The sequence below is a fragment of the Prunus mume genome, linkage group LG8 (genome assembly GCF_029339155.1).
Source record: "Prunus mume cultivar Tortuosa linkage group LG8, ASM2933915v1, whole genome shotgun sequence".
Classification (NCBI taxonomy): Eukaryota; Viridiplantae; Streptophyta; class Magnoliopsida; order Rosales; family Rosaceae; genus Prunus; species Prunus mume.
In genome coordinates, this window is record NC_142705.1 from 18395791 (window position 1) to 18418119 (window position 22329).

At 35.9% G+C, this 22329-nt stretch overlaps 3 protein-coding genes across 3 annotated transcripts; all 3 read right to left on the reverse strand.

The window, feature by feature from the left end:
* Window positions 1-6643: 6643 nt before the first annotated feature.
* On the reverse strand, window positions 6644-8059 carry LOC107881677 (uncharacterized). Its single transcript, XM_016796012.2, has 2 exons — window positions 7898-8059; window positions 6644-7410 (listed from the first exon to the last, which is right to left on the reverse strand). Exons 1-2 carry the CDS (start codon window positions 7905-7907, stop codon window positions 6842-6844), a joined length of 579 nt encoding a protein of 192 aa, XP_016651498.2. The 5' UTR covers window positions 7908-8059; the 3' UTR covers window positions 6644-6841.
* A 2741-nt stretch (window positions 8060-10800) lies between these two features.
* On the reverse strand, window positions 10801-12532 carry LOC103339156 (transcription factor bHLH106-like). Its single transcript, XM_008242447.2, has 2 exons — window positions 12042-12532; window positions 10801-11380 (listed from the first exon to the last, which is right to left on the reverse strand). Exons 1-2 carry the CDS (start codon window positions 12369-12371, stop codon window positions 10955-10957), a joined length of 756 nt encoding a protein of 251 aa, XP_008240669.1. The 5' UTR covers window positions 12372-12532; the 3' UTR covers window positions 10801-10954.
* Window positions 12533-18554: 6022 nt separating this feature from the next.
* On the reverse strand, window positions 18555-21895 carry LOC103339157 (putative auxin efflux carrier component 1b). Its single transcript, XM_008242448.3, has 6 exons — window positions 20337-21895; window positions 19668-19941; window positions 19498-19583; window positions 19217-19374; window positions 19063-19139; window positions 18555-18966 (listed from the first exon to the last, which is right to left on the reverse strand). The coding sequence occupies exons 1-6, from the start codon at window positions 21463-21465 to the stop codon at window positions 18900-18902; spliced, it is 1791 nt and encodes a 596-aa protein (XP_008240670.1). The 5' UTR covers window positions 21466-21895; the 3' UTR covers window positions 18555-18899.
* Window positions 21896-22329: the final 434 nt, after the last annotated feature.

Genomic DNA, 22329 nt, shown 5'->3' on the forward strand with positions numbered 1-22329 from the left:
TAAACAAAAACACTTGCTAGAGAAAAAAAGTCAATATCAAAGACTTAGTATGATGGGTTGTGGGCTAGACACTTTAGGGGAAAAAAAATTGTGTACGCATCATGCAAGCCTGCAGGGGCCGTGGGCCCCCTAAGCTCCATAAAAAAGCCAATAACTCTTAAACACTTGCTGCAATTTCAGTTGAAATATAAGGCTACAGAAACTTGAAATTACAGTACTGGCCTCCTGCAAAGACAAGTTACTAGCTCCGCCACTTTGTAACCCATATATGTCGTTGCATGTCCGGTGATACCACATGTACCTCCCTAGAGACAATCGTAAATAATTGTTTGGAAAATATTTCAATATATTAATGGCATGTTTACTAATCCATGATTGGATTATGAGGAATTGAATTGAGGATTAATTGAATTGAGGAGGAGTTGTATTAAGAAGAATTAGATTCCGGATTCCTATTGAAATTGTTTATTAAACCATATGGATTGAGGAGAGTTAGATTTTGGATTCCTATTGAAGTTGTTTACTAAACCTTATGGAATTTTTGTAGAAGTGGTGGTAAATAGTAAAATGTCCTCGTTGTTGAGTTAAAATAAATGACAAATTTGGAAATTTTAAAATTGTGTGAGGATATAATAGGTAAAAAAGATGAATACCTAATGGATTAAATCTCTCAGAATTAGAATACCACCTCCCAATCAAGAATTGATTTCAATTCCTAATTTTGTGTGGGCCCCACTTACTTTTTAATTCCTTGATGTGAAGTGATCACAGGAATCATCCATCCTTATAATTCAATTCCTGATTAGTAAACACACCATAAGTATTTATAGGAGTAAAATAAAAAGTTACAAGAGAAGAAAATATAATCGTTCACTTAAAACACTTAATTTGTATGAGTAACACCAAATTTTATCAAATTTAAGCAAACAATTTACATAGGTGTCATGAACCAATCACTCATTTGATCTAAAATAATCGAATTGATTGTAATGTATAGACAAAGCATCCCAAACTATTAATTATATATCTTAGCAGCTCCTTGAAGCAAGTGAAGTGGAAAAGCTAGTGATTGGTATTTTATGGTTTCTTCTAATCCTTCAATTGAATCCCACCAAGAAAAAACCAAGCTGGTTGTTAGGTTACTCAGAGACAAAATCACACCAGAAAGAAACCCTTTATGGCCAGAACCAGGTAGAGACGAATTCTTGCACAATAAAATAATAAAAACTAAAGTCTCAAATGACACAAGAATTTAAATCAGATTGGGAAAGCTCTTTTTCAAAGGCCACTAGATAAAAGATGATATATTTAGGCAAAGGTTAACAAGGACCCCAATTATGCCCCCCTTTTATTGTAGAGTGGAGCTTTGTGCAAGACAAAAAAAAATTCTTATTCCTTGATACCCTCCTCTTTACCCCTTCTTTTTCTATAGAATAAAGTTTGGTATATATAAAAATGTTGGAGAATAAAAGTAGTATAGTTGTTCTCCCAGAGAGAGAGAGAGAGAGAGAGAGAGAGAGAGAGAGAGGGATTGATGGTTGGTGTGTGTATGAAAATTTTTAATTGCATGTGAACATGCAAGAACATGGGATACAGATGTTTTCCAAGGCAGTGCTGGGGATTGCTTGACTATGAAGACACTCTTGTAGAGCTTTGGTCAAATGTTTGTTAGCACCCATATTTGATTATAATTAGCATCCAATGCTAGTCATTTGCGCAAATCACGATATATATATAGAGTGTTGCTTATTACAAATATATATATATTTCTTTTGTGTGTGTGTGTTTGTGTTGGTCACACACATCACAAGTCCAAGAAAAGGTATTTTGATTATTGAAACTTTTTTATGGGGGATGAGTGTGTATTTCCTTGAGAAATGCAATTATTATGTTAATTATGGCAATTTGGCGACCCTGGTTTCATAATCATCCTCCTCTCTTTTATGATCAAAGAGTAGTATCAGTTGAGTATTGTTACAATCATTAAACTTATTTACCAAATGACGCGATGATTTCTTGTTTATTTAAAGTTGGACCTACTCTAGACCTCATTTATTTTTAACAAAACTCTAATGTTCCGTTTCAATGGAGGGGTTTAAAAGAATGGATTTGAATTAGAAAACAAAGCTAAAATTGTTATAAAAATAAGAACCACATTCGATTTTGAAATAACTAGATGCATATAGGTTCAATTTCCCCCCTCTCGCAATATCGCTGTATTAAAAAAAAGGATTTGAAATGACTATTTTTAAGGAATTATTTGAAACCCATTTATGTTCTTTTTGTCTTTCTAATCCAAATCTTGGCATACATGAATTGTACTAATCTAAACAAACTAGTTTACTTTATAATGTCATGTAAATCCATAGATTTGGAATCCCTCTAATCTAAATGAAGCCTAACTTGTGTACAAAAACAACACGGGCAGGATGCTGATCATTACGACTAATAAACACTTTATGTGTAAATTTGATAGCCTAATCCTTAGTATATGATATTTCCTCGAGTTTATACTTTTTCCTTATAATAATCTAAGCCTTTTTATAAATAAAAAATTATATAAATAAAAATTGTTTAGTGAATAGACTCAATGAATAACTTTATAATCTAATAAGGTGTGGAACTTTGTTTTGGTATTTGGGTTAGGGTAATGCCTTGAGAAACGTCACTATTATATTCACAAAGTCATTTTGGTGGACCCCACTTTATCTTGTGTGTGGCATTGTTAGGTGACCCGCTACAAGCCATTTTTCATTTGTTGAGAACGTCTGACCATTTGGGCTTGGAAAGGGATTCCCGTTTGGGAGTTTTTGATCATTGAATTTGGTGTGTGCTTGGGAAGACAATGCCAATTCATTTAGGCTCTCTGAATATTTTATTTTTATTTCTTTTTCTTTTTCTTTTTCTTTTGAGTCGGTGGACACGTGTCGAGAATCTGCAGGTCGGCTCTCTGACTATTCTTGCTTACAAAGATTATGCTTGGATGGAGTATCATAGGGATTGGAGATCCTCTGGCAATCCACAAAAATGTATTCCTCCTCCACTTTCTTTTATAATAATAAAATGTTCGATTCTTTATCGAAGCATCTTATTTTAAAGCTTAAATCCAACAAAAACAAGCATTAATTTACACCATTAGATTAAAGGGTCATGAGTGGATGAGTAAATGTAAATATATAAATTAAAAAAAACGCAAATAAATAAATATTTTATAATTTTCAATTTTCAATTATGCATCATTTATTCTCTCTCTCTCTCTCTCTCTCTCTCTCTCTCTCTCTCTCTCCAAAGTGGAGGCCGAATGAAAAAGCCAGATTCTTAGCCCAAGCATAAGCCCATTCTAGAAATGCTCCTACGTAAAGTTTAAAGATTCCCCATGTTGTTTTCAGAACTCCAGTTTAGAATGTTTGTGCATTTAGGTACAAGAAAATAAAGCACCCAATAAAGACATTAAAATCCAAATACTAAGCTAATGGAGATATCTTTCTTTCTTTTTAGTACTTATTGGTACCACTCCAAAATAGTTGTCGTGCATCCTTTTTCTTATTGAAAAATTATTAGATAAAAGAGCGTGCGATGACTAGTTTGAAATCCTAATAATAATTCATCCTCCCGTAATATCACTTGTATTTTTTAAAAAAAAAATTTAAAAAAACTTAATAATAGTTCCTCTTGTTGGGCCATATATAAAGTTGAATTTCTGTTAATGAGGCACAAGGCCCAAAAGAAAATTAGAAAAGTCTCCAATTCATTCCTAGGCCTAGAAGCCCAATATGATGTTTCATGAAGAAAAGGGACATAAAAATATGGAGGCCCAGTAAGCTGAGTTGAGTTATATACATATGCCTAGAATTTTGTTGTCCGTTCTATTTCTAACCTCCTCAACATGGGATGGGAGGAGGGTCTTGCTTTATAAGCACCACTCTAATCCTTGTGAATAAGGAATTTTCTAGGTATAGTCACTCACTCGCACGCATGCGACTCCTGACCATTGATGTAATGTGAGCTCTATATTTATCAACAGTTTAAATTCATCCACTCGAACATACGTACATTGGTGATTGAATCAAGCATGTCTTGCTTAAATGATCTTACTACTACCGCAAGTTTTCTCTCTATGTACAAAATTAGACTCCAAAAGAAAGTTCTTCTAAAGGTTGTCACCTCCGTGCTCAACACCCAAAAAGAAAACAAAAAGAAAACATTTTGATTAGGGCTAAGGGCATGTTTGATACTGCTTCTAGAAGAGTTAAAAGTATTTTATTTTATAATAAAAAAACGCTTTTGAAAGCGTTTGGAAAAAATATTAAAAGTGGTTACGAGGCATAAAAATGCTTACATCCCTATGAATTAAGCATTAAAAGCTTGAGTTTGATATGTGTTATGGCACTAAATATACCTAGGAAAGAAAATCAAATGGTTTTTGTGCTTTCCTTTGCTTGTGGAAGATAGGTCCTTCTAGAGCGGTTTTAAGGTCTTTTCATAATCTTGGAAAGTGCTTATTGAAACTTCGTGGTTTTTTTCAGCTTCAAGTAAAAATAGGGGAAACCCAGAAAACAAAATGGAAATGCAAAAGTGACAATCAGCTTGGGCCTGGTCCGATCCTTATTGGACTTTTGAACATTCAGCTAGTAAAAAATTTAATGGCCTCTTTGGTTTCTTTTTGGTCTTAGGGCTCTTTTGTATGTGTATAGATACTTAGTAAAGAATGACTGTATATTGAGCATTATCGTTTATCATGGCTCGACGGATAAGTAGGTACGTAAAGAAGGGATCGGAAGTGATTAGGTTAGGGAAGCAAGGAGTGGCTCACCCAACGACGCCGCTGTTAGTGTCGTATTGTTTCGATCTCGAAACTATAGAATGAAAATTATAAGTAACGCTTGAACATGACATGATAAATAACACATCTTTTGTTGCATGGTGTAGCATAATTTATCCAAACACAAAGAAATACGGCCAGATGGTATGGCATAGCTTGGAATTCTGATTCATTGGGCTTGCAGGGATGTTGCAATACTTCCATCATTTTAACCCTAGTTTGGGCTTCATTTTTGTTGTCTCTAAAATGTAACGGTCAAAGGGGAAGGTGAGATTTTCTTGAGGAGATAAATAATTGTAAGATGGGCAGTGGCTCGACCAGAGGCATGCCTAGGCAAGACAATAATAGAATATGCATTTCCTCATCTTGGCTTGCTCTCCCTCAAAGTGGTCGCATGGCATGGCTAAATCATCACAGCTTTTATACATAAATTCATTAAAAAAATTGCCTAGTAGTACGAATATTCAGTCAATCATATACTTTTTAGAAGCCATATTTGTGCTAGCCAATTAAAATAATTTTTTATTGGGAAAGATTGTCGTTCCCGTTGAATTGTAAGAATATAGGTGAGAAGAAGGTGGTAGCTGGAGGCATATATAGACCCTTTGGCCAAAAAATTTACAAACACGGCAATAAAAACAAAAATGTACCCTAAGTCTTCTGGTGGGGTGTGGAATGTTGGAGAATGTGCCACTGGCCAAGAAGGTGTTCACATCATGATCATGAATACGCCTGCTGTCTCTCTTATCAATTTGACAAAAAATTATTTTTGGTTCATGTAATTTGTCGATTTTATTACTTTGATCCCCACAATTTCAGTTTTGTAAATTTTATTTTATAGTATTAACTTCGAGCAATTCAATAACATATTACAAATTTTGTTAAATTCCTTCTAATTGTGTCAAATCACATGCTAAAAAACGTAACGTAATTGAAAGGAATTTGATATAATTTGTTATGTGTCTTTGAATTTTTTAAGATTTAAAATTATATGATAAAATTTACAAAAATAAATTACTGCGGGAACTAAAATGATAAAACGGACAAACCACAGACACTAAAGTGACTTCACCTATATATGTAGAATACAGCATTGGAGATAGAATTTGGGAACGAATGGAGAGAGGGAGAGTGGAGTAGTAATGATTGAGAGAGAGAGAGAGAGAGAGAGAGAGATTTTATGCATGCAAGCAAAGACAAAGAGGCAAAGAGCATTGCATAGGCATTAGGGTTTAGGAGGAGGAGGCAATTAAGCTGAGAATTCAGAGAGGGTGAGAATAAAAACGCACGCCAGTTGGAAAGGAAGGGGGGCTGGCAGAGACAGAGAGAGCACGTCCCCGACAAGGGACAGGGGGCCATCCCAAAGCGCAATGCATTTGTCTGCTGCTGCTGCCAATTGCAAAAGGCCTTTGAATATGCAGAAGAGTAACCACAGTCCCCACTTTCTCCACCATCCAACCAAGCCCCCCCCCTCTCTCTCTCTCTCTCTCTCTCCCTCCCTCCCCCTTGTATCTATCACTACATGCAAATAACTATCATCATCATCATTGTCGCTTTTTTGTCATGCCAAAAAATTAAAATTATATTCAAACAAAAGAGAAATCTTGATGCTTTTTGTCAGCCTCCTTTTTGCACGCTTCACTGCCTCTATCTATCTATCCCTCCCATTTTGATATAAGTCGGTCAAGATTTATGTTTTACCAAATAAACTTCTCATTTAGTTGTTAAATCTAAACCAGTTTAACAATTTTGTACACGTCATAATGACATAGCAAGGAGAAAAATAGACTAGAGGAAGAGGGAGTTACGAGAAAATTGTGTAGAAAATTGATAAAAACATTGATGTAGGTAGTAATTCTTTACAAAACTTCGCAAAATATTTTATCGCATAGAAGGTACATAAACAACATCTATCAAATCTAAGTCAAAACTAAAATTTTAGGGCGAGACTAATGAACGAATCCTTTTGATTTGACACTTAAGCTCGCTTTCCCTTCTCATTCTTTTGCCTCTGTTCTTCTAGAACACACACGTAAATAAGCTCATTCCTGTCCACATCTCCTTCATAATGCTGTATACTCTTACCAATTGCCCATAAGAGCTTGGAAGAGAGTTTACGGCAATATGCACCAAGAAGGTCTCATCTATGGGGACCTTGAGCGCTTTCAGCTTATTTGCAATGCCAGCCAATCCGATAATATACTCTCTTACAGACCCAACACCATCAAACTTAGCAGAAGTGAGAGCAGTGATCAATTTTCCAACTTGTGCCTTATCTTCTGGCTTATACTTCCGAACTATAGTTGCCAAAAACTCTTTTGCATTCTCCGAAGCAGGTATTTCCTCAAGCACAGATGCAGAAATTGTCTTCTCCATAACAAGGAGAGACATTCGATTCGATGTTTCCCAATTCTTCAACTTCAATTTCTGTTCAGATGTACTGGAAGCAGTGAGAGCTGCAGGCTTGTCTTCAATCAAAGCCAAATCCAAATCCATAAGGCCTAAAACTATCTCTATGTCTAGTTTCCACTTATCATAATTTGGTCCATTCAAAGTTTCTATTGAACTCAAATCTGGACCAGTATAAACTGTACAAAATAAAAAATAAAAATAAATAAAAAAAAAAAGGCTAACACCATGATCATGTGCCACAATAAATTACTCAAACTAAGGCTAACACTTTCGAGCAGAGAGACTTAACTCGACATGAATTATTATATATGCAATTCTATGCACTAATTTACAGTTTTCAAATTAGGGTTTATAAGTTCTTTATAACAATTGAAATAATCATGCTTAACAATTTCAAGACACAATAGTAATAATATCATACCACTGAAAACCCTAATTTATATATTATCGCCATCATGAAAATACATATTTAATTTTCTGAATCATACATATACATATACACACATAATGGGTCACGGCAATTCATAAGCGAAGTTCAGAAAATTAATACCAAAATTGATACGAAATCCTAAAGACATGTCATAGTTTATAGTTAATCAAGTATATATATTATCGTATGCTCTGATACCACATGTAACAACATAAATAACTAAAAAGACTAACCTGAAGCCATGAATTCTCCGGAATCGGACCTTGTAAGGCTACAATGGGAATAGCATAAACCACAACTAGCGAGGAGACCTTTGCTTTTATATATATGTCATGCCTATAGTTTCCTACCCATACAAGATAACTTAAATCTTGTACATCACGTTTAGATTCAACTAGAATAATAGGAGTCCCATTGCAATTAGATTCAACGCGTTCACTCTTATCCTTTCATACTAATGAACCATATAGTTTTGAATCCGCAAATAATGGTTTCTGCCCAATAACCCTTTTTAGTACTTTTGTAGAAATGGCATTGTGATTTTTCTTTTTAATGGATTGTTGTGCCCAACCCAAGTCTTGTACATAGGCACAGATTGTCAATGGTTACGATGGACCGCAGTACGCCACAACCTCACACTGCCACAGTTTAGACAAAGATTTTGTGACTATGGCAAATAGTGAAGTGTAGCCACTGTGGGAACAAGGAATTTTCGGCAATCACTTGGGTGACGCGACGTGGAAATTGGAATATACCCTAGGTCATTTTTATTATTGACCTATTAATTTGATTTAAAATGGGAAATATCTTCATAAGTCAAGGATTCAGATTGCATTAAATCTCCTTGATCTTTTTATTTATGAAAATAAATAATTCCCTTAAAAAAAGATTTATTCTCCCATAAATCATACCAAATATGGCACAAGATGATGAGGCTATATAAAGATAAGTTTATATCACAAAGAGCCCTAGAGAACACTCTCTCTCTCTCTCTCTCTCTCTCTCTCTCTGGTTCTCACGCCACTTCTCCTCTCTCCCTACGAGAAAACTCATTTCCTTCAAAAATATATGCATCTCTCTGAGACCGTATTCTAACTTAGACATCGGAGGGCTCTTGGCTAACACGTCACCAATGTTCTCCGATTGACCATTCTTATTTTGCAAGAAATCTTGGGAAAGCGAATAGGTGTGAGGATCTTCTCGAATCTACCCAAGAGGAAAATTGCATCAATAACCGCTATTGTTTCGTAAAAAACAATCAAAACCTTGATTATACTCAATAATAATTGATAATTATGAGTAAATCTCTTTTTTGTATATTCAATAATAATTGATAATTATGAGTAAATCTCTCTTTTTTGTATATTTAGTGCGAGCCCCATCACTATGATGAACTCGATGGATAACAAGAAAGCAAAGTAAATTTAAAAAAGCAATGGAACTCGATTTCGAGAAAGGAATTTAGTCATTGTTTCAACAATCTTTAGTTGGGATGAACGTCAATTGGAGACGTTCATCCCAGCAAGAATTGAAATCTCTCAGGAATCTCTGCGGAGATTGAAATATGTATAGAATATGTGAACTACTTTTGGTTGAAGTCTGTTGTGTTGAAGGAATTGGAGAGTCTTTGTTGATGCCTTAAACGTTATATTTGTAGGTGTCTTAACCTATCTAACTTGGACTTCAAGGTAACCCTATAATGTGATGACACCTGGATACAATAGCTCTGAGAGATCCATTGTTCGATCACACAAGATTTTGTGAAGTGTACCCGCTATTGTTTGGTCAAACACAATCAAGCCTTGATTAGACTCAATAATAATTTCTAATGATGAGTAAATCTCTTTTTAAAATATTTTGTGCGAGCACTATGATGAACTCAATGGATAACAAGAAAGAAAAGTAAATTGAAAAAAAAAAAAAAAGAAAGAAAGAAGAAGCAATTGAACTCGATTTCGAGAGAGGAATATAGGACTCATTGTCGCCACAATCTTTAGTTGGGATGAACGTCAACTGGAGATCATACCAGCAACAAGGCGTGACAGAGAAATCTTCGAGGGTAACTTCGGATTTGGATGACATTCGGAAGAATTGAAATGAATCTTTGAAATATGTTTACAGTATATGAAGTCATTTGGGTTGAAGTCTTGTTTGATGGCTTAAACGTTATATTTATAGGTGTCTTAACCTATCTAACTTGGACTTCAAGCTAACCCTAATCGTGCTTTAAAATGTGGATGAACGCGTCCGCCAAAAACGACTCAGAGAAGTGCAAAATTTGGTACAAACAAGTAGTTAGATATCGACATTGTTGTCTAGTGTGTGCAAAAGGAATTAATCTGTGGCCTTCTTTAGCCCTTTTTCTAGTAGTGGGTTTTGGATTCACATGAGGACAAAAATAGTGGAATCTACCTAATAGCAAGTACATTCTGTTTTAATTATCTTCTGAATAAAATAATAAAGAAAAAATAGTTAGTGTGAATTAATTCAAGGGTAATGTTAGGATTGCCACATTTTTATACGTATCACATCTCTGATAGAGATGGAGTCTACTGATACAATGGGAGCCCGTTTCTATTAGAAAGATGGTACATAATGTGGTATAAAATTGTGGTAAGCCTAGTATTTCTTTAATTCAAAACTAAAACTAAGGCAGGGATCCGCCTTGATACGTGTGAGAATGTTTTCTCTTTTCTGAAGTCTGGAATTTCTATTTTTTTTTGTTTCAGGCTGTGCTGGAAATGGAAGCACAGCGCTCGGTTTCTTGGGCTTAAAAACCATGTCCTTTACTGTCTCCTTCTCCCTGTCTCAGCTGCTCACCACATATATCAACACTAAAGCAAGCATCATATCTCATCTCAAATCTAAGAATTTCATAACTTTCCTCTTTCATGCTTTCTTGAGAATCAGTGTAATATATATATATATATATATTTGTTCGGAACTTGAGAGCTCAGAGCAGCTAGCTCAGCCTCTGAGAAACTTTCACAGATGCATGAAAAAAAGGAAACTCATAGACGCGTACTTCACGTGCAGTAGAATCTATGATCTTCTACTTCATAAAATCATTCATCAAAATGGTCTCTTTTTAGATCACATGCATGCGAATTGCAACAAGAGTGCTCTGAGTCTGAGATTGAAAGCCCTAAAAAACAACTCCATATATAAATTAAAAACAAACCCACACAATTAATTTCAAACAAAATTACATATATGAGAAAATATATAGAATGAAAGACGAACTTGAAAATAGTTATGATCACCATTTTAGCAGTATGTACTAGTACTAATTAAAGGACTAATGTGCGGTCTAATACGCGTCGCCTTTTCGATCTTTCACTAGCATTTGAGCGTTCTAGTAAAGACTTCAACGCATTCTGCAAGAAATGGACTGATTCAATGGTGTGATCTTTATCCGCAGCAACGACAAGCACGTTGCGAATTCTTCCTCCGAGGGTGGCCATTTCAGCTCTGAGTGTCTTCAGATGGAGGGATTTTAGAATTTCAATTAGGTCAGGTAGGAGGTCGGTCCGGTCCTCGCAGCACAAAGAGGCCTTGAAAATAATTCTTCCATCACTTGAATAATCATCCGAAGAGAGCACAGTGATTTCATCAGTCTCAGAAGGGAAGCTCTCAAGCTCAGTGAGCTCTGAAGTTTGTTGTTTCAGCTCTTTCACTCGTTGAACCACCTTTGCTAACAGAGAGGCTTTGTCTGTCTGATATTTTTGTTTTAAAAAAATAAATAAATTAGAATTAGAATAAAGATAATAATAAGAAACCCTAATTGTAAAAAGCTCAGCAACTTTCCCAAATACAGTATATGTACACTTAAGACCAGTCTGAGTACTACAATTCCATTGATCCCTTTTTCTTTTTCAGATAGTACTTAGAGTTTGAACATTCAAAAGCTTCAAAAGAACCTAAGCTTTGTATAGATCCAAGATCTTTGAATTTCACTTGTAAAAGCAGTTCACTAGAAGAAACCTTTTTTCTGAATTTAATTAATTCAGAATGAATTAGTGAAAACACTTGATCCTTACACTATTACCAAAAAAATAATTTAAGTACTGATTCTAATTAGTAAAACTTGTAATTTAGCACAAGTCAATGAACATAAAATCTTTGATTCCTTGGTCAAAAGTGAGATAAAGTCTAGGATTCCAATTCCAGCAGTACTTGCCAACTTTTTCTTTTCTCACCAACCAAACATCAGTCAACAAAGAGAAAAATGAATGTGGATGAAGTGAGAAACGATCTAAGACAAAGCAAAACAAATTTTTAAGAGCAAAGTTCAAACTTTCAAACACAAACCCAAAAACAAACTTCAAAATTAACCTTGCAAAAAACAAATATATATGATTAATGAACTGAGGGTACCTTGGAATTGCAAGGAAGAAGGCCTCGAAGTTTATCGAGATGGGAGTTGATTCTCTCTCTCCTTCTCTTCTCAGCCTCCTTGTGATTCTTGAGAGCAGCAAGGGCTCTATCTTGAGGTGAGGTTTCATGTTCAGTGCTAACTCCAGAGACTTCCAGAGGGTAATAATTGTAAGAAGAAGAGCTGCAAAAGCTTTGCATAGCTGAAAACTGATCACAGCTAGCTCCTCCTGGAAACCCAACATATGAACCATTATTGTTGTTCACGTTAATTAACCCGTTTTGGGCCAAAAAACGATAGAGCTCTTGGTTTTGATGATCAGCTGGCTGCATATCTTGTTCTTGTCTGAGTCAAGTGTTTTTTTTTTCTCACTGAATACTGTTCTTGTTTTCTGATTTGCTTTTTGACCGACCAACTGAGAGAGATGAGTGAGATACATATATATATATATATATATATATATATTGTGTGTGTGTGTGTGTGTGTACTGAAATGAAATGAAATGAAAGTGTTGGAGACTTTCGGTGGTTTAGTCTTTTGTCTTTAGGGTTTTATATATATCCGTGAATTTTGGGGTCCAAATGGGTTTTATATTTTTATTTATTTTTATTGGGGAAAAGGGAGGGATGACAAAAAGTGGAATTCTTATATGATGATGTGAGTATGACGATAAAATGCTCTGCAATTTTCAGTTCCATTTGTTTTTTTGTACGGTATTTTCTAGGGCCACTAAAACTCTTCATAGCATGTCTCCAAAAAAAGGTATAAGATAATGGGATGACATTTCCTATAAGTAAGATCTCTTGAGATTTTTAGTGTTTTCCAAAAAACTATTTGAGTTAAAATTACATGAATACCCTTTGAGGTTTCAAATTGTTTTAACAAAACTCATTTTCATTGATTGTTCATTAAAAAACAAAGAAATTACATGAACACCCTCTTAAGGTTTTCGGCTTTTTCACAAAACCTTTTGAGGTTTTAGAAATTACACGTACACTCATGAGGTTTTAAATTATTTTTGCAAAACCCATTTTCATAGATTTTTCGTCCAAAGCTTGATGTGTTTATATAATAAAAACTTAAGCAAATAACAAACCTCAATGAATGTATGTGTAATTTAATCTCAATGGCTAACTTTATCATTTGGAAGCATCAATTTTTGAATGAAAAATCAATGGAAATGGGTTTTATGAGTTCGGAAGTCCGAACGTTGTTACCGTGGGAACGCCATTGAATTGCTACTACCCCTCCATACTTTTCTCATTGTTTACAATAGCGTTTGCACAATAATAACATACATACATCTGCATAAAAAAAGAACTGAATATTAAATATCACATGCATTTAGGCTTTTGTCAACTACCACCTAAACAAAAAAAAAATTATAATTAGCCACCTTGGCTTTGCTCCATGTAGCAATAATGTGGCAAATGCCATCAAAAATTGTGTTAACTAATGATATAGAATATAACGTGGGTCATGCATTTTTTGTGGACGTGGAAGCCATGTAAGCAATGTGTGGACTAAATGTTATTTTTTTGTTTAAAATTTTTTTAATAGTAACAAAGGGCTTGTAACTTAAATATTTGAGAGCATGTACCGCAAACACTCACATACATAACTTGAACAATAATCACATTTGCGGCCTTGGACTTTATGGTTTTACTTTATTTTAGCATCTCTAGCATAAGCATGTTTCGAGTATCCTGCCATATTTTTCTGGATGGGATTATTAAAGTACTCCTAGGATTGAGAATGGATGTTTCCAGATTATAGTTACTCTTTCTTTAACATTTTGTTTTTAATCAATGAGAAATTTCATGAACACCTCCTGAGATTTTTGGCTTTTTCATAAAACTCCTTGAGGTTTTAAATTGTTCTCACAAAACCCATTTTCATTAATTTTTCGTCCAAATCTTGATGATTTCATACAATAAAAATTATGCAAATAACAAATAATAAATGTATGTGCAGTCTAATCTCAAAGGCTAACTTTATCATGTGAAGAAATATTTTATATAAAAATCATCAATTTTTGAACGAAAAGTAGTTTTGTGAAAACAACCTAAAACCTCAATGGGTGTTTCTGTAATTTCTGACATCTTAGGGGTATTTAAAAATAATAATAAAAACCTTAGCGAGTGTTAACGTAAGTAACTTTTTTATTTATTTTATTTAAGATGAAGTTTCTCAGTTTCAATGTGTTACATGACCCGCCTACTATTTCCCAATGTGAATATTTTCGTTTCAAATTAAACATGGTACGAAAGAAAAGAGGGCCGGGGGAGCAAAAGTCAAGCCATTTTTGTTGTTGGTTTACTCTTTTCCAAACAAAAGTTGCACATTTTCCAGTTTGGAATTCAAATCAGAATCTATTTGTCGAGTGTAAATGCCTGGTCGTTTAATTCTTGTTGATAGTTTGACATGTTTTTGTAAGCATTATATTTACTTTTGTAATGGACCACAAAAACAAAAACAAAAAACAAGCAGCATTTGTCTTGGGTAAGGTCACTTGACGACAGCCCGCTAGTACATTTTGGAATATATTATAGCTTTCATTGAGGATTCTTCAAATTAACTTATTTGTGGGACATTTTTGTAGGGCTTATTCCGCATTGTATTTCATTAATCCAAACCGTCTATGTTTTAGATAATTATTCAAAGATCATCTCTACAAAAAAAAAAAAATAATGGAATCCGATATTATTTGAACACTCAATTGTATTATTGAAATTTTAGTACTTTCTTGAAGCACCGTGTTCATTGATTTTGTATGATATAATTGGATGTCGAAATGGTTTCTGATTTATTTAATTTTTTGTAAGAATGATCTATGAATGTAGACTTAAAAAATATATGGTTTAGATCGTTGGAAAAAAAAAATTTGTAGAGTACTCTAAAGGGCGTCCTTCAAATAAATTATTTGAGGGATCCCTTAATAGAAGAGGACTATATATATATCATGTCTGACACTTTACAAATCAATCATGTAGACATGTTGACGGTGTCACTAAGAAATAAGTAAGCATAGAAAATGAATATGGAAACAATTTAGTCAGGGAAAAAAAACAATTAATTTCTTTCATGTCAAAACATAGCAATATATGTTATTGCTGGTCTAATAGTGGAAGGATGTTACTTGAGTTTGAGAAAGTGTTGATAATGTGGAAAATATTTGGCATGAGAAACTTGTGGCATGGGAGCTAAGGACCCACAAGTTTAGATCGAATCTTAGACCAAACATCAATCTTTGTCTTAAGCAAAGGGGGAGCTTTTATAATGAGAGGCTATGTTGAGGGGTTACAATGAGGGAGTTCAATTATACAGTTCAATAATAACTATGCACTAAATCGAACGACTATTAAGAACCCTCTCATTATAATCCCTCACGATGACCCCTCATTCTAGCCTCCATATAAGCGAAGATGCTTGCCGTTTGGATCTGTTTTATATGGATGGGCCATTAAGTATTGTTCGCGGGCTCTTAATTTCAGTAGTCCTCTCTTCTTAATTTTGGGTGGTCTCTTTTTGTTTAGGACTTTTTTATTTGGGCTATATAATAAGTTGTAGGGTGTCTGATACATTTTGGGCCTCAAGTAAGAAAAGCTACTTAAAATTAGTTTGAGCCCGCACTGGATGCATCAAGTACCTACACACCCCACCATTCTGCTTTTGTTTGTTTGGTTTCACTTTTCCTTTTTAATTTCTTTTTATACAACGATATTGGGAAAGAAGATTACAGACACACAATGTCAAGGTGTCATGATGATTAAAATCTGAAATCACACGTCTGCAAGTTAGAGCTCTTTCCACTCGGCTAGACACGTTGGCTTTTGTCTTTTGATTTTATTAAGTAAAAAACAGGCTTTTTTGTCGCCACTAACACCAAACTCTCACATAACCCATGTATTCACAAACATTCTCTTCTTATAAAACTAGTACTCTTCCATGTGACTTTACAACTAATAACATATGCATTTATATTTATATAATATATGGGGCATAAAACAAAGAAAAGTTTGAATGGGGCAATGTGACCCAAGTGGCACACGTGCTGCACATTCCTTGAAAGATGATTAAAAATACAAGGTGGCTGCTGGGTTTCATCATTATATTCTGTAGAATCATCTCATGCTCTGCATACAACTTTCCTGGTTCAATTAGGTTTTCCATGAAAAAGGAAGAGAAAAGGTGGAAGCACTACTTAAGAAAAAAAAAGTTTAAGCAAACCAGACAGTCACTTTGATTGAGATTGCTGTCACTCGCACATTTGAATACTTAATACCATTTTCTTTAATTATCACCATCATTGACTACTCTCTCTCTCTCTCTCTCTCTCTCTCTCAGGGAAGGACGCAAACTACATATTTTATAGCAGCCCCATAAATCTAGCTTGCTTTAACTGAAGATGCGGCTTTTGATGAAGTGAAATGATGAAGGATGATTATGATGGCTGTGTGTGTCATGAGACGAGAAGATGTACATTTTGACAAGTAGTCTATATCCTCAAGATTTGCTCTCCAGCTCTCTTCTCTCTTTATGGGATTAGATGGTGCGGTGGCATGGAGGAGGGAAGAGAACTCATTAACTTCATTCCTATTGCAAAAGAATTTTGTTAGGCTTCAATCAGACTGGAAAGTGAAAATAGAAGAACCTCGAAACTTTTAGGTTAAGACTTGAAACTTTAGTTCATTTGGAATAGAATATTACTCTCGCAGTAGGGCTCCAAAAATTTCTTGTCCTCTTAGGTCTCGTTTGGTTCACGGAACGGATTTAAGAGGAAATCATTTCCCATGTTATTTCTTAGGGGATGAGAATGAAAAATTCATTTCCCACGTTTGGTAATGCCGGGAAAGTAACCGAGAGATTTCATTTTATTTCATTTCCCATATTTATTTTGAGTATGAATGGAAAACAAAGTTTGTATAATTTTTCAATTATACCCATATTAAATCAAATAAAAAAGAAGTGCATTTAATGATATATTGTAATTCTAAACTGTTAATGGGGACAAAATGGTCATGAAAAATGTGCATTGAATGTTGGCTCATTTTCCCAAACTTTTCCATAAGGAGGGAAAACATAACCCAAGTTGGGAGGAGGGCTTCATTTTCTCTTCTACTTTCTCATGTGTCATGCAACTATTTCCCATGCATTGACTTACCAAACATAGGAAAGCAATTGATTTCTCATACTCAAACCTCCTTTCTCATGAACCAAACGGGTTAGAACCCAAAATATAGCAAATCTGGAATATTACTTGTGTTTCAGCTCCTATATAGTTGTGGTCCTCACCCTCACTCGTGGCTATGAATATTTTTGCTTACCAAGCTTTATAACGCACCATTTCCGATCCCTTTCAGAAAAGATTAGACTTGAAGTTAAGCTCTTTTTGACGTTTTGGCCACGAAATATAAGATCTTGTGGTTATCTTAAAAGCTTTAGAATCCTTTTAAAAGGTTAATGTTGTACTTTTGAAAGACAATATACAAGGGAAGTTCTATAACCATGTACTTGAGTAGGAAGGAGTTGCGGTTTTTTTTTTTTCATTTCTGTAAATTACAAGTAATTGTAATGTAAGAACTTATGTTCTTTTTTGGGAGTTTGACAAATCCATGAAGTAATTTAGTAAAAAAATACAATCTTGGTTTAACTAGTCTTTCAAGTGAATTTGGATTTCACTCCCTTTGGTTTGGTTTAAGGTTCAATCCAAGCGTGACAACTTCAAGTGCAACAAACCCTAGAAAAAATCCTGGACAGCAAGCAACCACTCATCCCGACCTACTAGCATGCTGAAGAGCTTTTTACTGGTTGATAGACAACACAACGAGCAAAAAGAGGTTCAAATCACACACAACAAAAAGGAAGAAAATATTTTCCATTCTTCTCAGCAGAAACTTTATTGGGCAACTTGCTGCAAAAGTTAAAGTTTAAGCTCCTCGTTCATTTGGAAAGCAATTTTCTCTCTCAGCGGTCCCTAGTGTTCCCCAATTCAAAGACCAGCAGCGTAGAGCTTTACAAGCTCTGCCAAACACATCCTTAAAGCAAGACTTTGAGCAATACCAACCGACATTGGCTATGGAGATAGGCTCCCCTCAGCATGTCAGCTAGGCTGCTGCTATACATTTGCTTTATCTTTTCTAGCAGCTTGCCTGCAAAGCTTTTGCCATGCCTCTCATTTTCAAGTTCCAAGCACATATGACCAAAATTAAATTTAAATGCTTGTGAAAAAAGCAGATATGTATTATATTGGGCTATATTTATTCAAGTCACAGCTCACAGCTGGTACCATTAAGCACTGCCTAAAAGGCAGAAAGACCACAAAACCCAATAAACAACTAGCACGCATTTGATATGTTCGGGCTGTAGAAGGCATCCACTGTTTGGCTACAGACTTTTTCTTGTAGAAAAAGCAGTTTTGGTTTGGCTTTAAATTTCTAGCATAGAGATTCCAATTGGGATTAAATCCTTTTTGACCTTAGGAAAAAATAAATGGTTAGAAAGTAGAGGGCATCTCCAACTACAAACAAGCTTCACTTCATCAAAAGAACGAAAAACAAAGGCACAAAGGGTTCATAGAAAAGGGCAAAATGAGAATAAAAAAGTAGCAGAGCTTCCTAAAAGCTCATTTCTCCATCTCTGATTCTTCTCTCTCTTCTCTCTCTCTCTCTCTCTCTATCTACCTTGTGCGAAGAGAACTTGTCATTATATTTCCTCCCACATCTCTATCTTCTTGTCTACGTTCTTCTGAAAATCTATGCTGTTCTTCTGTTAGAGAGCCAAAAAGCAAAATCCCAATGCCAAAATGGTGAGAACTACATTATGACTACTGTTTGCTCAACAAGTTAAGAGATTCTGTTTCACAGTCCAAGCAGGATGTAGTAAACCAATGTGATAGGCAGAGCAATTAGCATTCCAAAAATTACCCTGCACAACACAAAAACAAACTTGCTTATATCAGATTACTACAAGTTTAAGACTAAGAAGTGGAATTAAAATCAAGATGAAGTTCATGTTTCGAACCCGGTGCTTAGTATGTCAGGATGAACATTGTATTCCTTGGCAAAGACAAAGGGAACAATCCCTTGTGGAAGAGCTGCCTGAAATCACAGAACAAAAGGTTATTTGTTATCCATTGAAGCCTTTGAAGAATTTTCCACAGGCAAACTTTCATTACCTGTACAATGGCAATGTGCAACAGAACACCTCGCAGTCCTACAGCAATTGAGGCTGCCGCCATGACAGCCGGACCAGAGAGGAATCGAACTGCCATGGCAAAGGATGCAACTGAATTTCCACAGGCAATCATCTTTGGTTGTAATGCCATGAACAAGCCTGCAATCCCATTAAAGATAATGCTCATCAATAATACATATTTTAGCCATCTAAGAACATGTTGTCCAACTAGAGTTGTATAATATTTAGCACAAAAGCATTAACTTTGGAAGTTTAACATACCAAGACTAAACATGGCCATTCCAAGACCTGCATCCGACAGAATGGCGATTGAACGGGCCACGATTGCGGGCATAACAACGTGCCACCTGAAAAATCACAACACAGATTATAAACTTCCAATTATGATTGTAAAACCCTCAGAAAGTATTTCACAATGTAGTTACGCTTACTTATATGAGACCAAAGACCAGGTGAGGCCAATAAGGCTGGAGTAAGTGTTTGGGTTCCGAATGAGTTTTCGCCAAACCATGATAAGAATCAGTCTGGTCATAACACTAGCAGGAGGCATGGCTGTGGCCTTTGGTTCACCATGAGCTGTCTTGGGATGGAGTTCAGTGGTGGAGCTTGAACCCAACTTGGAAAGCACAGGACCTTCCCGGTCAACCCCATTTGAATTTGGTCTGTTGTCAAAGCTGAACTCATCTCGGCCAAACTCATCGTAATCTAAATTTGAAAGCAAAAACCAATTGTTGCAGATCAAAACATGAGAAAAAAGGACATGACAAAAAGCAATGCCACTAGTCACCAGTAATGACAAAATAAGACCCAGAAACAAAAAACAGGGGATTTTGTTTTGGAAAAGCAACAAGAGAAAAATGGGGCATAACAAACAAAATCCAACAAACCCCACTTCTTCACCCACAAGCAGACCCACAAGCAGATAAAAATCAAATCCCACATTCATCCAGACAAATACAGTTTGCATAAACGTACAGAAAGATCCAAAACCTTAGCAAATAGTTTACACATCACAAACACAACAATCTAATAATAGAGCCAAAACAAGCATGCCCATGTGACAAATATTCTCAAAGATTAGTGTTGGCAAATTAGCATACCCTTTTGGTGAGCAACCCCACCAATGTCGTTGCCATACTCTCCACCTCTGAAAACATGAATGCCTCCTTCAGACACAGGTGAGGCGCTTGAGCTCCAAACAAACATGTGGAGATCTTTACCGCCATCAGCCCCATTGGGTTTCTTCTTCGCATTGGGCCCTGTCACCGGAGAGAAAATTCCGGCTGTAGGAGGTGCGGGATACCCTGAATTCCCCGGCGGATAAACCCCATTTGCTCCTCTCATCCCAACTCCTCCTGCCTCTTCATCAAACCCAACATTTCCATAATTTGACTGCCTTGGACTCGCATTGCTCATGTTCTTGCCGTTCACCATGGAGTAGAAATCGGTGTGGTTAAAGCTTGAACCTCTGGGAGTTGGGTTTCTTGAAGACTGAAGGCTGTAAATCTCAGCATTTGTTAGATTAGAAGGCCTTGGAGTTAAGGAAACGCCAGAGTTGGGTCCGTGGGATCTTCTGGAGTAGATTTCAGAGCGAGAGCTTGTAGATTTTCTGACAGTGACATGGAGCTTGCCATCTTCACCAACCTCAGCTTCAGTTTGCAACGGCTCTTTCCCATCTAAGGAAATGATATCAGAATCAACCCTGAAGGAAATGATGGAGCCAGCAGTGTCTGGGAACTGTTCCCCAATCAAGAGCCTAGCTCCTCTGTACTCAAACAAGAAGAGCATCAGCGTGTACCAAATGATGCATTGGAGGACCACAATTTGGACCATCAAGCTGCCTGAGGCATCTCCATACATGCCCTTTAACAAGGGTATGCCCATGACCAGCGTGTTGGGGAGAGTGGAGAGAGAAAAGAGAGTTATGGACCATTCTAGAGAGCCTCTTGAGCTGGTTCTTGACCATACTGCTAGGGCCACCAAGACTATGACTTTCTGAAGAGTGTCAGCTGCTATGAACCTGTAGTTCATGGCATATGGATTGTTGGTGGAGATGAAGTGGAAAGAGAGCAGAGGAACTGCAAACAGAGCCACAAAGCGGTTTATGCCCGAACACTGATCAGGGCTGAAGATCTTCCACCATTTCACTGAGCCGTAGGCTAAGATCATGGCCACATAGAGTGGCACAACAGCTGTGAGAACGTGGTAGAGGTCTGTGAAACTGATCATGTTTTCTTGTTCTTTGTTTGTGTTTGTGTGTGTTCTTTTTTTTGGCTTAATAAAGGTCGCGCCTTTCTCTGTTTTTGATGGGTTGTGTTGGGATTTGAGGAAAACCCAGATGTGAAAATGGGATTAATGGCAGAACCCAAGGTAAGATAAAGCAGACGAAAACCAGTTTTCGTGTGACTTTGGACGCAAAATATCAACCCATTTTCAGGTGAAGAGTCAATGACAAAGATGGAAAATGCGAGATATTAAGTAAAGTGAAAACGAGAGCAACTGCCGGAAAATGACCAGAGTTTTTTATTCTCTCTCTACCTAGAGAGAGAGAGAGAGAGAGAGAGAGCGTGAGAGGGAGAGGGAGAGGGAGAGATGGTGGCAAGTGGGGATGGGAGAGAAGAAGTAAAGTGTTTATATTTATGGCATTTTAATGGCAGACAAAGAAATAAAAGCAGAGGGCTTTTGAGAAACTTTTTTAAGTCTTTTCGTAGAGGAGTTGGCAACAGGCATCTCTACATATCTCAGACAAAGGGAAAGTAATTCAGTAATTGAGAGGGAAAAGACCAAACAGCATCGGAGAGAAAAGGGATGAAGAGGAAGGTAAAGGCTAAAGGAAAGGGAAAGACTTCAAAAGATTCTCTTCACTGTTTTTTGTTTTTGTTTTTTTTTTCTTTTCATTTCTACATAATTTTATAAGAATGTGTAGAGTGGGGAGATGCCTATTTAGGATGTAAAAAAATCAGATTTCTATGCAGTTTATGCAAATGTAGTCTCTGCAACAATGGAGGAAATGTATTTAAGATTTTCATGTATTAATTTATTTGTGTTAATTTTTTAAAATTCTGATAACAAAGAATTTCATTAGAAATTTTC